Here is a 15,529-nt window from a genome sequence, read left to right on the forward strand (position 1 = left end):
CCACGGGCACAGGGAGCCAGCAGCAGCCCCGTGCAGGCACCCCAAGGGGCAGGCAGTGCCCCACATCCCCGTGCACAGACCCCAAGACACAGCCCCCCCCCAGCTGCATCCACCCCCCTGCTCTCCTCTCCCTCCCCAGCCAGGGGCCTCAGCAGGAGCGCAGGGCTCTGGCCCCAATCCCCAGCTCCCCGCAGCCCCACGGTGGGACCTTGAGACCCCGCCATGCCCAGGGTGTGGGGAGGGGAACAGCTCCCCCCGCCCAGCATCCCGGGGGGCTGTCAGCACCCCCCCGCCCCCAGCCCCCATCCTACAGCTCCTTGAGGCGCAGGGTGGAGTGCACGGAGTAGATGGAGCCGCTGACGCTGGCGGCCTCCAGGCGCTCGGTGGCGGCAGGAACATCTTCGCAGAGCAGCACCACCCCGTCCTCGGCCCCCGGCAGCACCCGCGCCGAGCTCCCTGCGCCACGGCGCCGCGGCTGCTTCCTGGCGCGATGCCGCGCGCTGCGCTCCATGCCGGCACTGAGCCCCGCTGAGCTCCGGCCACGGCAGCGGCTCGGCACGGAGTGTGGCACAGCTCGGCACAGCTCGGCTCGGCTCGGCGCGGGTGCCTCCTCCCCACCCTGCGCGGGCGCGGCACACCGGCACGTATTTGCGTGCCCCAAAGGCTCGCAGCCCTGGCAGGACTGGCGGGGGCCTGCCCGCCCCGCGCCCCGGCACGCTGCGCAGGCACGGTGCCGCGGCCGGGGGCTCAGTGCCGCCTGCCCACGCGGCTGCTGGGAGCGTGGGAAGGTGGTGAGGCTGCGCGGCTCCCTGCACCACGGCGCTGCCGGTGCAGGCCGATGGGTCGGGGCTTGTCAGGAGCTCGTGCCGACGTTGCCCTGGAGCGGCGGTGCCAGCGAGCACGTGCCTGCCCTGCGCATGGCTCAGCCCTGCGGGTTGGTGCAAGCGGCCAAATCCTGCCTGAGCTACAGTGCCCCAGAGGCTGCTGCTCCCCGCGGCAGGGACCCAGGGGCTCTGCACGGCTCCGCACCGGACAGGAGCAAAGGCAGGGTACGGCTGTGTGACCAGAGAAGTGCCACGGGAACGGGGAGCCCCACAGCTGGTGGTATGGCATCAAGCCACCCCGATACCCCCGTGTGCTGCCCTGGCACGCCGCAGTGAGCAGCAGGCACGGGGCCACACACCCTGCCAGGCCCGGGGACAGCCGGGTCCCTGCCCCGCTCCAGGGGACCTACTTGTGCCGGTGGATGATGGCGTTGAAGAGGCGCCCGTCCCGCCAGCTGGTGGTGAAGTTGTCGCAGCGCAAGCCCTGGTAGTCCTCCACCATGCGCTGGGACCAGAGCAGCAGCTTCTCCTTGGCCGTCATGTCCTCCGACTGCCCCGTCACCTGGATGTCCGAGATCTGCAGGGACGCGGCCGTTACGCTGGGTGAGCCACGGCCCCCATCCTGCACCGTGCCGCGCGCTGCCCCCCGACCCGGAGGTGCCGCAGAGCCCCGGCACCGCCTGCCCCACCTGGAAGTGCAGGATGATCGTCCAGATGAGGCCCAGCGTCAGCTTGGGGTTGCCGTCGGCGATGTCATCGTTGCGGATGTTGACCAGCTTCACCTGCCGACAGCGAGGCGTGCGAGTTGCAGGGGGCTGGGGCCACGCCGCAGCCCTGCAGCGGGGGTCCCAATGAGGGCGCCCCCACCCCTCGCGTGCCCGGTGCCCCCCTCACCTGGCGATGCTTCAGGTAGTTGAGGGCGATCTGCACGTTCTGCAGCTTGTGGAAGCGCATCCGGCCCTTCTCCCGGGGCTGCAGGGAGAGAGAGCAGGCATCTGAGCTGCGGCCCCCCCGGGGTGCAGCCCCGCAGCCCCCCCAAACACCCGGCCCCTCCCAGAGCTGCGCATGCCAATGCCACACACCCTCCGCACTCTGTCCCTGCGCTGCGCCGCAAGGAGCCAGCCCCTGCTTGGTGGGCAGGGAGCTGCCCCCAGCCCGGGGACCAGCCCAGCCCGAGCACGAGAGCCTCCAGGGCCATTCGGCTGCGGTGCAAGGGGAGCCCAACACCGGCTAGGGATGAGCACCGCACAGCAACCCTGCTCCCCATGGCACACACCGCACGGGGACCCATCCCCATCCCCATCCCCACGTCCCCACCTCGGGCTCCTGCCCAAAACGTGGGAGGAACCGGTGCAGGGTGGGTGCAGGGGGGGAGCACAGGCTCCGTGCACCCCGTGGCTGCAGGGAGCTGACCCCTGGAGCCGCAGCCCCGTGGTGCAGAGCATCACCAGCACCACCAGCACCACCACCCCCGCGCTGCCAGCAGGCAACACCTGCACAGGAAGGAGCGAGCGCGGAAATCCTCCCCCCGTCCCGTCCCGCCGGGAGGAAGCGCTGCCGGGCCCAACAATGGCAGCGTCCCGCCGGCTGTGCCTGCGCTTCCTCGCCGTGCAGCACCGCGGCCCCGTGGCACGGCACGGCCCCGCACGGCAGGGCTGTGCCGGTGGCACCAGGGAGCTCGCTGGTGCACTTGTGGCAGGGACCGGGCGCTGCCACGCTAGGACTTTCCCCCGATGGGATCTCCCCGGCTCTGCGGGGATCCCCGCTCAGGATCCTGCAGGCAGCTCCCCTGGCCTCGTGCCTGGCCGGAGACCCCAGGCCCTCTTTGCCCCACAGGCGGTGGTTTTCCCTGACCCCGGCTGCAGAAGGTGCCAGGAGACCCCGGCCCCGCCACGCTGCAGCTCAGCGATGAGCCAAGAGGTTTTTCTGCCCCCAGGGCCTGCGGGCTGTAGGGCACCAGCAGGGAGCTGCCATCTCCGCCCTGCTGCGGGTACCCTGGTGCCTCCGCAGCCACGAGGGCCGGGAGGGCCCCACGCAGCTCGCCCTGTCCTGCACTGCCCGGCTCTCCTCTCCTCTCGTCTCCGCTCCTCCTCGGCCACAATGGCCAAGCACCAAGCGCACAGCGCCGAGTGCATGGAGCTGCCTCGCCTCCGGTGACCCCGGGACGGGGCAGGACGGGGTGGCTGTGCCGGGGCGGCTCCCGGGCGCACGCCGCGCTGGGCCATGCGGAGAGCAAACGGCAGAACCACTCACCAACCGCAAGTTCCTGATCACGTCGCGCTCCCTCGGCTACCCAGCAAGAGCAGTGCAAAGAAAGGAGGCAAAGGCCAGAGGGGAGAAGGTCAGGGTCAGATCAGCAAACAGGAGACCAGTACAGAGGAGCAGAGTTCACCAAAGCAAAGAAACGTTAATGTGTTAGAGAGGTCGCGGCGCGGCAGAGGGGCAGCGGGGACGGGGCCTCGGGGCAGAGAGGCCGGTGCCAGCCCCAGGTCGACCCCTCTCCGGTGCCGGGCAGCTCCCGCGCCGGGACCAAAGCAGGGAGAGGCCAAGCAGGGCGGGAGGTGGGTGCAGGAAGCGGGGACGGGGCAGCCGGGGGTCCCGGCACGCCAGCGCCCGGCCCGGTGGCGCGGCACCTACCAGTGTGTCCCCCGAGAGCACCTCCAGCAGCGAGATGAGGTTGTGTCCATCCCGCAGGTCCTCGTAGAGGTCGTTGACGTGGCGCTGCGCCTGCAGGGACGGGAGGCAGCGTTACCACGACGCCACGCACGGCACCAGCTGCCACTCGCCGCTCCAGCCCCGCTCCGACGGGCACTGGCACAGGAGCGGCAGGGGGAAACCCGCACCCCTCCGCCACAAGGTGCTCGCACACGCCCTGCCTGGTGCCCAACAGCAGGACCGGCCCCCGGCCCCGCGTCCCCCTACACACACCCCCAAGCGCACACAGGGCAGCTCCCTCCCTGCACCCCAGGGACCCGAGGCCAGGCGGGTTGGGTGCAGGCTCCTTCATGCACGTGGCCCCACCGCCCACCGTGCTCGTGGCCCCGGTGCGGGTGAAGGGAAGCAGTGAGAAAAGAAAGGAGCGTGGAGAGGGGCAGCCCGTGCCCGGAGAAGGAGAGCACCTACCTCTGCTCGCCAGTGCTGCCGCGAGGAGGAGAGCCAGAGAGAAAAGAGAGAGGTTAGGAGAGGCAGGCGGAGAGGAGACAGGCTGGAGACCGGGGGCGCGGGGTCACCCCGAGGTGCCCAGCCCACGGCACGGCACTCGGCGCCGCAGGGCCGGGCCGCCGGCACGCGGGGACACGTCGGGGCACGGGGGTTGGGGGAGACGTCTCGGCGTGTGCCAGGCGCTGACGTGGGCTCTGCCCGCGGCGCAGCAGGGACGGGTGCCGGCACGCTCGCAGGGCCCTGGCTGGGTTTGGCAGGGACGTGGTGCGGGCGGCACGGGGGAGAGGGAAAGTGTGGGGGACGGGAGGACGGGACGGGACCGCGGCAGGCGGCAGCGCCCGGGGACATCAGGCCCTTCTGGGACAGAGCCAGTCCCTGTGGGGACAAGCTGCCGGGATTGGCACCCTGGAGCCAGTTCTGGAGGCTGGCAGGCAGCAGAGGGCACCAACCCGCACCGCCTCCAAAGCCCCTGAGCCCAGCGGAGCCCCCGAACCTGCTGCATCAACCCCCATGGAAGGTCCCTGCTCACCCCAGGCCAGGGCAGGGTCCCCAGCCCCGTGTGGGAGGGGGCGGCACAGCCATGATGGGGCCAGGGAAGGGGAGAGGCAGCACCAGCGGCACCCCCAGGAGCTCGGTGCTGTGCCAGAAGGGGCCAAGCACCGGGTGCTGCTGCAGCCCACGCCCCGCCACGCACATCCCGCAGCGGGGCTGCAGGCCAGGCTGGATGGGGCTTTGAGCGAGCTGGCCCGGTGGGAGGGGTCCCTGCCCACGTCAGGGGCTGCAGCCGGGAGCTCGGGAAGGGCCCTTCCAACCAAACCGCTCTGCGATTCCCTGAGCCCACGCTCCTGCGCCCGGGGCTGGGCACCACGGCTGGCGGAGCCCGCCCGGGGCTGAGATGTCTGCAGGAAGAGGCGTGCGCCCGTACCTTGATGAGGTGCTTGTTGACCCATTTCGTGAAGGTTTTCTTCTGGACCCGATCTCGCTCATCTGCAAGAGAAGAGGAGGCAGAGCTGAGCGTACAGCGGAAGGAGCAGGGGAAGCCCCCGGGGGGGCTGGCAGGGCCCCCATCACCCCGCGGGACGCATTGGCAGCAGGAAGCGATGAGCCAACCGCGATGGGGAACCACGGTGAGTCAGCCGGCGCGCAACGGGAAGGAGACAGTTAACGTGAACCAGCCCCTGCACGGCGAGCAGCACCGCAGCACCGCGGGGAGAGGCTGCGCCCGCCCTGCCCGCAGCCCCGCGGGTGCTGGCGGCAGACGGGACCGTGGGGCACGGCCCCGAGCACCACCGTGCACCCTGAGAGAGACGGCGAACGGGGCGGGGATGAGCCCGCTGACAGCCTGCACCGACACGGCCCCAGGTGCTGCACGTACTGCGTGGGGACGAGCCCAGGGGCACCCCACAGCCTGGGGTGCAGGCGCGTGGGGAGCGGTGCTGCGTGGTGAGGGGCAGCCCGGGGCTGGTGGTCCCCGTGGGGTGCGCGCGGGGACAGGTTCCAGGAGCGGGAGCCCCCCAGGGCCTGCCCCACAAAGCCTGGATACCCCAGGGTGGAGGCAGCCGGGGGCTGCCCTTGCTCCCAGCCGCGAGGGGTGTCCCTGCCCGCGGGGCTCTGAGTCACCGGGCACTCCCTGCCCCTCTGCCCTGTAATTACGGGGACGGGGCTGACGCAGCCGGCCGGGCACCACGAGCCGACGCTGCCCGGAGCCAGGCAGCCCCACGGGCCCCACCCGGTGCCCTTCCTGCCCCCGCTGACGAGGGCCTGCATTGTTACCCCTGCTAACGAGTGCCCAGGCCACTTATCTCCGCTAATGAGCACCCACCCCACGCGTCCCCGTTATGGACGCTTCACCCGCCTCGCCCCAGCCGTTCCCAGCATCACAGCATAGCCCCGGGTGGCCGGTCCTGGTCCCAGCACGGGGACAAGGAGGGTTCAATGGCACATTCGGGGCAGTGCTGCTGGCCCCCTCCTGCCCACACCGCAGCGATCCGTCGGGATCAGGGTGGCGCATGCCACATCTCGCCCCGCCGCAGCGTGCCGGGATCTGCCCACGCAGCGCCCCGCTGCCAGCGCAGCACCCAGCCCTCCGCGCCGGGGACACCCCAACCCCACAGCACCCTGGTGGAGTGATCCCCACGGGCAGCTCGTCCTCGGGGCCTGGGCACACAGCACGAGGCCAGGGCGCTGCACGGGGACGGGACGTGCAGGGGAGCGAGCACGGGGAGTGGCACAAGCGCGCAGGGAGGAAGGAAGTGTGGCGGGCACCCGCGCCCAGGCGGGTCCGTGCGCACCACGGGGAGCGCTCCTGCGCTCAGCACCCAAAGTGCCCCGCAGCCCGCTGTGCCCCGGGATGGGGACAGCCACCACGAGCAGGCAGCCGGGGCGGGGCGGCCGCGGGCAGGACGGGCAGGGCGTGGGAGGAAGCGCTCGCTGCCGCCGCGGGCAGCGCCTGCACCCCGCGCTGACACAGCAGGGATGGGGACTGGCGCCGGCGTGGGACTGGGACTGGGGCGGGCGCCCCGGCTGCAGGGCACTGCAGGGCCCGGTCCCGTGGGCTAGCTCTGGCCCCACGGCGTTGCCCCACAGGACAATGGGCCAGCGTGGAGGTCTGTCCCACAGCCCCACCAGGGGACACCGCCCCAGCGTGGGATGTGCCCCATAACCTAACCAAGAGACACTGCCCCAGTGCGGGGTCTGTCCCATATCCTAGCCAAGGGACAGCAGTTCAGGATGGGGTCTGTCCCACAGCCTAACCAAGGGACACCGCCCCACTATGGGGTCTGTCCCATAGCCCAAGCAGAGGACACTGCCCCTGTATGGGGTCTGCCCCATACCCTAACCAAGTGGCACCTCCTCAGTTCGGGGTCTGTCATATAGCCCAGCCACGGGACACCGCCCCAGCACGGGGTCTGTCCCATACCCTAACCAAGGGACACCCCCCGAGCGTGGGGGTCTCCCCACAGCCCAACCAGGGGACACCCCCCCAGCGCAGGCTCTTCCCTGGTGGGGCTGCATCAGGGCTCCCCGTGCCGCTGGCCGTGCCATTAGCGCAGGAGCAGCCCCCGCGCCCCCCACTACCTTTCTTGCCCTCGGAGGCGCGCAGCACGGCCAGGTAGAGGTTGTCCTCCGAGGTGCTCCTCTGGCCCGCGGCGAGACCCTCCTCATCCTCGCGGCACCATGCGCGCTGCCGGGACATGGTGGCTCGGGCTCGGGCTCGGGCTCGGCGCTGCGCTCGCTGCGCTCTCCCCGCTCGGCTCGGCTCGGCTCGGCGCTACCCCGGCTGCAAACCCCTCCCCGGCCCGGCCCCTCCCGGCCGAGGTGCGGAGCTGTGGGGCGGGGGCGGGGACTGGGGCTCCCCCCCCACCCCAGGAAGCCGCCGGCCCCTCCTCGCCCTTTCCTCCCCACGCCATGCGCTCGGGGCGCGGCCCGGGGGCTGCGGGCGCGGGGCAGAGCCCCCGGGAGACCCCTCTGGGGGCCGGGGGGGGAGAGGGGAGCAGAGCCCCGGGACCCCCGCGCCTCGGCACCCCCGGGTCTGCGAACCCAGTGGGTCGGGACCCCCAGCCCCCCGCCCCAGAGCTGTGGGACCCGTGGGACCCGCTCTTTGGGGGCTCAGGACCCCCGGGTCTGCAAACCCAGGGTCCTCAGGACCCCGGCCCTGCACCCTGGAGCTGCAGCACCTATGGGACCCTGCAAGCACAAAGCACTTGGAGCCCCCAGGTTCACAAGATGAGGAGGCTTGGGGCCTCCCAGCCCCACACCCCACAGCTGCAGGACCCATGGGACCCCTATCCAGGGATTACAAGACCCCAAGTGTGCAAGCCCAGGAGGCTCAGGACCCCCAGGCTCACAAGCCAAGGAGCCACAGAGACCCCGAGCCTCCCCCAGGCCCTGTCCCCAGGGAGCTCGGCACCACTCGGTTCCCTAGGCCAGGGGATTTGGGACCCTGCACACCCACAACCAGGGATAGCAGGACTGCCAGGTTTGCAAGGCTCAGGACCACCAAATCCCTGTGCCCAGGGTCCTCAGGACCCCCAGAGCTACAGGACTCATGGGACCCATATCCTGGGGCTGCAGGACCCTGAGGTTCACGAGACCGGGAGGCTCGGGACCACCAGCCCTGTGCCCCACAGCTGCAGGACCCACGCTCCCCACACTCAGGGGGCTCAGGACCCCCCTGCCCGGGGGCTGAGAGCTCCATCCCCATATCCCCATGCCCACGCGGGCGCAGGAGCTGGGCTCCTCCACCCCAGGCAGTGAGTGGGGCTGGAGCCAGCGTGGGGCTGGAGCCAGCGCTCCCGGCAACGCATTCCAGGCGCTCCTGCGCCGCGTCTGGCACAGCCAGGGCGGGCAGCCGCCGGCCCCGAGCCTGCTGCCAGCACAGCACCCGGCTCTGCTCAGCCCCCGGGGCCTCTCCCCACCGCCCCCCACCCCAGGGGCACCCGTGGGGCGCTCACAAGGGATGGGGGGTGCGGGCGGTGCTGCCAGGGGGCACCCGGAGGAATCCCGTCCCTGGCACCGGTGAACATCCCTGCTCACGTGGGACCTGGTAACTCGCCTGGCCATGCATCCCCCAGGGGACCCCCAGCTGCTGTGACCCTGCCCAGGCGCCCAGCACGTGGGCTGCTGGCAGGAACGAGGGCAGCAAGAGAAAGGGCAGCAGTGGCGCGGCGCGGCCCCACGCAGAGGCTGGCACCCACACAGTGCCAGCACCGGCGCCGACCAGCCCGGCCCCGCCGCTGGTGCCAGGACACGGCCCGACCCCTACGTGGAGTCCGAGGGACACAGAGGCTGGCACACATCACCCCATGCCCTGCTCATGGCACACCGCAGGCAGTGCCCACCGGCACCGACCCCACCGGGATGGCTCCGGCAGAGGCGGGCGGGGGGCTGTGGTTCTGGCTGCCCGCTGCCGGGAAGGAGCCTCCCCGCTCCCCGCTCCCAGCGCCGGCCGCTCTCCCGGCCCAGCACCGCCTGCTGGGCTGGGGCCAGGGCCAGGCGCTGAGGAATGCGGGCGGCAGCAGGCTCCAAAGGCACAGATTTTCCACCAACAACACATCTGGGGCGGCGAGCTACAGCTGCGGGAGCGCGGCTGACGCCAACGCGCGTCAGAGGGCAGGGACATACCTGAGCCACAACTCATCCGCACGCGGCACCGCGGCGCTGGCTGCCACAAATGGGACGGGCACAGGGGGCAACGGTGCCTCGGCAGGGGCTGACGTGGGGCACCCGGGGCAGGGGGACAAGGGGCGCCTGTGCCGCCGGGTGGGGCCACACGGGTGGCTCCGTGTCGGTGTGTTTTGTTCCACCTGTACCCACACCCAGCACCGGCACCACGGGGACAGGGCACAGGCAGCGCCCACAAACTGCCGAAGGATTTGGCCACCGCGGCGCAGCCGAGAGCTCTCCCCACCGGAGCGGAGAGTGCCCAGGCTGTGGCACAGATGGGTGCCCCGGCACCGATCCCAGCCCTGGCCCTGCTCCAATGCAGCGCCAGAGCCTGGGCACCGTGCGGTGACGGCACGAGACGCGCGGCACAGGCTGCTGGCGAGGGCTGGATCCAGGCTGCCACAACAGCCCCGGGGCCGGGAGGCAGCGCCAGCTCCTGCGCTTCCCACGGTGAGGCACCGGGCGCTGCCAAACCCCTCGCTCGGTCACGCAGCGGCCACCAGCGCCCTGGTGCCACCGCGGAGCGTCCCCAGCTGGTGACAACCCCGGAGCCCCGTGCCCCGGGGGTGAGCACAGCGTCGGGCAGGGTGGCGCAAGAGGCAGCTCACAGCCCGTGGGCAGGCCGGAGGGCGGCGTGGGACGGTGCGCGGTGGCGGTGGCGGCGGCGGTGGCGTGGCTACGGTGGCGCTTTGAAGATCTGAAGAGTCCCGGAGCAGCCCCGGGGACAGGGAGGGCTCCCGGCACCGGGAGCTGCCAGCCCGGCCTCACCGGGTGCCCGAGCTGCTCCCCGCCTGCGCCGGGGGCCGCGGGGCTCCGTGGGCGCTGCACCGGCCGGGCCGGCCCGTCGGGACCTGCCGCCCCCTGCGGCACCGGGGGCACCCGGCCCCCGGCCCCCACCCGTGCCTGCGCCCCTCCTGCAGCACCGGGGCTGGTTCCGGCCGGGGGGGGGGCTCCACGCGTGGCTCCCCCGGCCCCGTGCCCCCAGGGGCTGCCCCGCGGCGGGGCTCGGAGCGCCACGGACCCCACGGTGACACGCGTGGGGGGGGTGCAGGGGGGGGGCGGGGGAGGGGCGGGGGGTCCGCGGGGGTCTGACCGGGGGTCCCGGCGGTGCCGTGCAGGTGCGCGCGGCCACGCCCGTGGAGCACAAACCCGCGGGCACGCGCGGACACGGACACGCGCGGGTGCTCCCCGGACCCGCCCCCGCCAAATTGGGGGGGGCGGGACCCGGGAGGGGGCGGGGCTTAACGGGCAAGCCACGCCCCGTTAACCCTTCTCTGCCCGGCGCAGGCCCTGCGCCACCCTCCCGGCCCCCCCGTCCCACGGCGGCGCGTCCCGGTGCTCCCCGGCACGGCTCGGCTCGGCTCGGCCCCCCCCCGGCACGGCCCCCCCGGCACGGCCCCGGGCATGGCGCAGCCCCGCAGCAGCCCCCGGCGCTGGGCACCCCCGGGCACGGCGCAGCTCCCGGCAGCAGCGCCCCCGGCACGGCTCAGCTCGGCACCCACCGCGCTGCCCGGGTGCGCAGCGGCCCCGGCCCGACCCCCCCGTCCTGTCCCGTCCCGTCCCGTCCCGTCCCGTCCCGTCCCCGCCGCGCTCCCCGTCCCCGTCCCGTCCCTTCCGTCCCGTCGCACCGGCGCAGCAGAGCTGTGCGCTCAGGTACCGCTTCCTCTCGGGCTCGGAGCCCCCCCGCAGCCACTCGGAGCCCGCCATCGCCGCGCTGCTGCCGCCGGCTCCGGTCCCGGCCCCGGCCCCGGGGCCGCGCGTGGGTCCCGCCCCGCGCCGCCCCGCCTCGCCCCGCCGCGCCGCGCCTCCCGACGGGCCCGCTCCGGCCCCCCCCGCGCCCCGGGACCCCCGTGCCCGACTCGTCCCGCGCCGCCCCCCCCCTCCCCGCCGCCCCGGACACGGGTGGGGGCCCCACGAGCCATCCCCGCGTGCCCGGGCCCCCGGTAACCCCCCGGTTACTCCACCAACCACGTCCCAGGTGCACACCCGGGGGTCCCCGCGCCCCCCCCGGTTGGCTCCCGGGGCGGGTTCAGTCCCAGCCTCGTGCCCCGCACATGCCCCGGTCCCGGCGAGGCCACGCAGGACCCACGCCAGCCCCGCCAGCAGCAGGCACACGGCTCCCCTGCCCCCCTGGCACCCCAGTGGCTGCCCCACACCGCATCCGAGTGCCCCCCAGCGCAGCGCAGATGCCCCTCTGTGCCCCCCAGGCACACGGGGGTGAGCGGAGCTGCGCCGGGGGCAACCCCACAGGGATGGCAGCCCCGGGCTGGGGGGATGCCACCGGACCCCTGGCACCTGCCTTGCCGCTCGCAGCAGCAGCAGCAGCAGCAGAGGCGGCGCAGCATCGTCGGGCCCTGCCTCGCCGGAGACGGCCGTGCTGCGCTCTGCTCCGCGCGCTCCCGCATCTGGAGGGGAACCGTGGGACGCGGTGACTCACACAGCCCAGGGCCGCTGCCAGACCCGGCTCTTCCTGCCCCCGGCTGGCCGCTGCCGCCGCGGACGAGCCCACCCTGGGGCTCACCCGGGGGTCCCCTACATCCCGGAGCCGCTGCGTGCCAAGAGCTCGCAGCGGGACCAAAGGGCCTGGCCTGGCAGGCACGGCACGGCACGGCACAGCACGGCACAGTGAGGGGAGCTGGGGGGCCGGGGGCCGCTGCTGTCCCCCCCGCCCCGTACCAGGAGGGGGCTGCAGCCCGGCACGGCCCCGCCAGCCTGCACAGGGGGAGCACCGCACCGTGGGGCTGCGGTGCAAGAGCAGCTCCTGGGGTAGGGCTGGGCACGGCCTGGGCCAACCCCACGGCTCTGCCCCACGGATCAGCCCCACGTGCCGCTCGCATCCCATCTGTGCTGCCGAGATAAGGGGCAGGAGGGGACCGATTGCATGCAGGACAGGCAGGGCCGGGGCGATTAGCACCAGGCGAGACGGAGCAGGAAACACGGCTGGGACGCAGGCAGAGCGCTTTCTTTGGGGTGCCTGCGCTGCTCCCCCTGCGCTCACCCCACTCGGGACCCCAGTCCCAGCCGATGGGACCCCGACAGGCTCCAAACTGCAGCGCTGGGGCTGGGGCTGGGGCCAGAAACCAGGGCTGAGCATCCGCACGCCAAGCGGGGAGATCCCCCACGTCCTGCCCCCCCCTCGTGCCACAGCCCAGTGCCACCGTGCCAGGGAGCCTCGGCTGCTGCCGAGCGCAGGCAGCAGCTGCCAGCACGGCCCCAAGCCGCAGCCTTCGCCATTTCCTGCGAGGCCGGTGACTCATCAGCGAGGCCAAAGCCAGCGGCAGCGCCCGACCCCCCCTTTGGCCCCCGGCCTGGCACAGCCGCAGCCGCAAGGGCTGTGGAAAAGCTGAGTGGAGAGGCTGGGCGGGAGGATGGGGGTTCCCAAGCCTCTCTGGGGGCCTCCTCCACCCACAGCCGCCGCTGCGGCGCAGGCCACGAGCAGCCTCTGGCAGCCTTGGTAACAGGAGCCAGGCCCAAACAAACAGCCGGATCCTGCTACCGAAACCAGCGCGCCGGCCGGCTGCTCCGCTGCCACCAGAACCCGCACGCGCTCCTGCAGCTGCTGTGCCGCGGCCCCCAGGGCCCCCTCCCAAGCCTGCCGCCTTTCCCGGTGCTGCCTCATCGCCCCCAGGCCCCTGCCCCAGGCGGGGGGCCCTGTAGCCACCCAGGGCCACAGCTCCGGCCCCACTCGATGTGCTGGGGGCTGCTGCCGCCCCTCTCTGTCCCAGGGATCCTGCACCCAGCTCTGAGAGAGGGCCTGGAGGGGTCCTCACATCTCCACAGCGGTGCAGGATGGGGGTGCCTCAGCCCTGGCATGGGGACAGAGGAAAACGAGGCATGAGCAGAGCAGGGGTGCAGAATCCCGGTTAAACTCCCCAACACCGTGCCGGTGGCACAACGGAGAGCAGGCAGGAGCGCAGTGGGGCAGAGCCCCATGGACGCCCCCACAGCGTCCCCACCCCGCGCTATTCCAGGAACAATGCTCAAAAATAACCCCGACACCCAGCAGGGTGTCCCCGCCGAGTGGCACCACGGTGGCGCGGGGACCGTGGGACAGAGACCCCAGCCACGCCGGGGCACTGGGACGGGGACGAGGGCGCGCAGGGACGGCGCCACAGGGAGGGAGCGGGGACACCCGGCACGGGGGCGCAGGCAGGGCCGGGTGGGATGATGGAGCCCAGCAGCTGCGACCTTGGGGGTGCCCTTTGGACAGCACTGGGCAGGTGCCAGGGACAGCAGCCCCGCGGGGGGGCCGCGCTGCGCCAAGGTGCCCTGCTCGCGCTGCCGGCAGGGAGAAGAGGCCGCGGCATCGCCCCGCACGGGCAGCCCGCGGCACCAGCTGCAGGATTGCGGTTTTGTGAGCGCCAGCACCGGGGCACCGCGGTCTGGCTGCCATGGCAATGTGGGTCGGTGCCTGGCCCTGCTGCCGGTAGCGTGACAGCTCCGAATGCCGTGCACAGATCGACGGAAACCACAGCCAACGCCCTGGAAAGAGCGGCGGGGGGGCTGTGACCACAGCCTGCATCCCCCCCACATCCGTCAGCCCTGCAGGATTGGGGCAGGAGGAGCTGGAGGAGGCCGCCCCAGCCACAGGCACGGGGGTCTCACAGCACCTGCCCCCCACCAACCCCCAGCAGTTCCCCGGGGGAGACGGTGCCACGGGCGCAAGGGGACGCGCGAGGAGATCCCCGGCTGCGGTGCCGAGCCCCTGACCGCAGCGGCTGCCCGGCCTCACCGCAGCCGGCCCAGCCCTTCTGCAGTGCAAGCGTGCCGCACCGCGGGCAGCCGCGCCAGGACCCCCCCCCGCCGGGCGGCTGCGCCCTTCAGACGCTGCCTGCACCGGGCACGGTGCCAGCGTCCTGCAGCGGGGCGGGGGGGGCTGTGCCCGTCTTTCATGGGGGGGCAATGGGGAGCGGGGGCTCCGTGAAGCCACCACACAACCTGAGCAGGAGCAGCCCCCCCTCACCGCCCCTTCCAGCAGCACCGGGGCACAACCGGGACCCTGCAGCCCTCTGGATGGCCCCGTGTTGGGTGGGGGCAGACGCACCGAGGACCCCCCCGGCGGGCAGCCCGGAGCCGCGCAGGCGTGGAGCTGTCGCTCCCCAGCGCCCCCCTGTCACCAGAGCCCTGTCCCCGAAGGCATTTGGCACCTCGGCGCCCCGGGGCAGCACCTGCCGCCGGCACCGGGCTGCCGGGAACGGCCGGGGAGGGGCCGGGCTGGGGACACGGGGGGACACGGAGAGAGAGGGGGGGGGGGACTCAGCATCGCGCCCCCCCGCCCCGCGCAGCGCTCGCGCCCCAAAGCCCCCTGCAGCGGCCCCGCGGCCCCCGACCCCCCCCCCCCTGCGCCGCCTCCCGCCCCGACGGCGCGGCCGGGCCCTCCCCCGCCGGGGCTGGGCCGGTGCCCGGGGGCGGGGCGAGGGGCGGCGGCGGGCGGGGGAGCCCCGGAGCCCCGCGGCTCGGCAGCCCCGGGCCGGGCCGGACTCACCTGCAGCGAGGGGCTCGGCGCGGCGCCGCCAGTACCACACCAGGGCGAGGGACACGGCGTGCCCCGCCGCCACCAGCGACGGGAACAGCGACCCGGGGCCGTCCATCCCGGCGCGGCTCCGCGGCACCGCCCGCCCCGCGGCACGGCTCGGCTCGGCTCGGCTCGGCGGGGCTGCCGGGCCCGGCGGGGCTGGGAGGCGCCAGCGCCCGCCCCCCCGGGGCCGCTCCCGCTCCGCCTTAACCCCTCCCGGTGCGCGGCGCGGAGCCGCCTTCCCCCCGCCGCACCGGCAGGAGCGAGCCCCGCGGGGGCGGCCCCGGGCCCGGCGCCAGCCCCTGCCCCCGGCCCGTGCCCCCCCCCCCGCCCCCCCCACAGCCCGGTGCCGGCTTTTTATACGGCGGGCGGTGCCGCCCCCCCCCGGCCCGGCGCGGCCCGGCCCGGCTCGGCCCGGCGCGGCTGTCGCCTACCCGGCACGACCTTCATGGGCAGCGCGGAGCGAGGCGCAGCGGCTCCGCCGGTCAGCCCGCGGGGGAGGGACGCAGCGGGCGGGCGCCGATATAAATAACCGGGGGCCCGTCACGGTGCCCGAGTTAGAACATGACACGGACGGGGGCGGGACGGCCCCGGCCCCCGGCCCCCGGAGAGGGGCGAGCCGCCGGGGGGTACCGGCCCGCACGGCGGAGCCCCCTGCACCGGCCCGACGGGGCGGCCGCCGCCACCGGGGGATGCACGGGCCGGGGCTGGATGCGGGGCCGGGATCGCCCCCGGTGTGCCCCGCTGTGTCCCCCGCTGCCCCCCGACGGCGCGGCCCCGTGACCCCACCACCGGCTCCAGGTCGGGTTTTCTCGCACCGACGGCCCCGGGTGGGTGGAAAAACCGGGGGCAGAGCAGCACC

General features: G+C 73.9%; 1 protein-coding gene across 30 annotated transcripts in view; it reads right to left on the reverse strand.

Annotated features, from left to right (window-relative positions):
• PLEC (plectin) overlaps nt 1–15,529 on the reverse strand; it is a 55,813-nt gene that overhangs the window by 23,268 nt on the left and 17,016 nt on the right. For 6 of the 30 annotated variants that reach the window (XM_072034149.1, XM_072034158.1, XM_072034157.1 and 3 more), the window contains 7 exons: nt 4,912–4,973; nt 3,948–3,962; nt 3,462–3,551; nt 3,078–3,113; nt 1,719–1,796; nt 1,514–1,606; nt 1,235–1,401 (listed from right to left, as the gene is read on the reverse strand). In XM_072034149.1, coding sequence (XP_071890250.1) covers nt 1,235–1,401; nt 1,514–1,606; nt 1,719–1,796; nt 3,078–3,113; nt 3,462–3,551; nt 3,948–3,962; nt 4,912–4,973 — 541 coding nt within the window. Of the gene's footprint in view, nt 1–1,234; nt 1,402–1,513; nt 1,607–1,718; nt 1,797–3,077; nt 3,114–3,461; nt 3,552–3,947; nt 3,963–4,911; nt 4,974–7,064; nt 7,326–10,780; nt 11,090–11,451; nt 11,513–14,637; nt 14,911–15,101; nt 15,220–15,529 lie in introns of those variants that run through there. The other 24 variants (XM_072034151.1, XM_072034167.1, XM_072034163.1 and 21 more) reach the window with 19 other exon arrangements.

This window comes from Anas platyrhynchos, chromosome 2 (assembly GCF_047663525.1).
Source record: "Anas platyrhynchos isolate ZD024472 breed Pekin duck chromosome 2, IASCAAS_PekinDuck_T2T, whole genome shotgun sequence".
Classification (NCBI taxonomy): domain Eukaryota; kingdom Metazoa; phylum Chordata; class Aves; order Anseriformes; family Anatidae; genus Anas; species Anas platyrhynchos.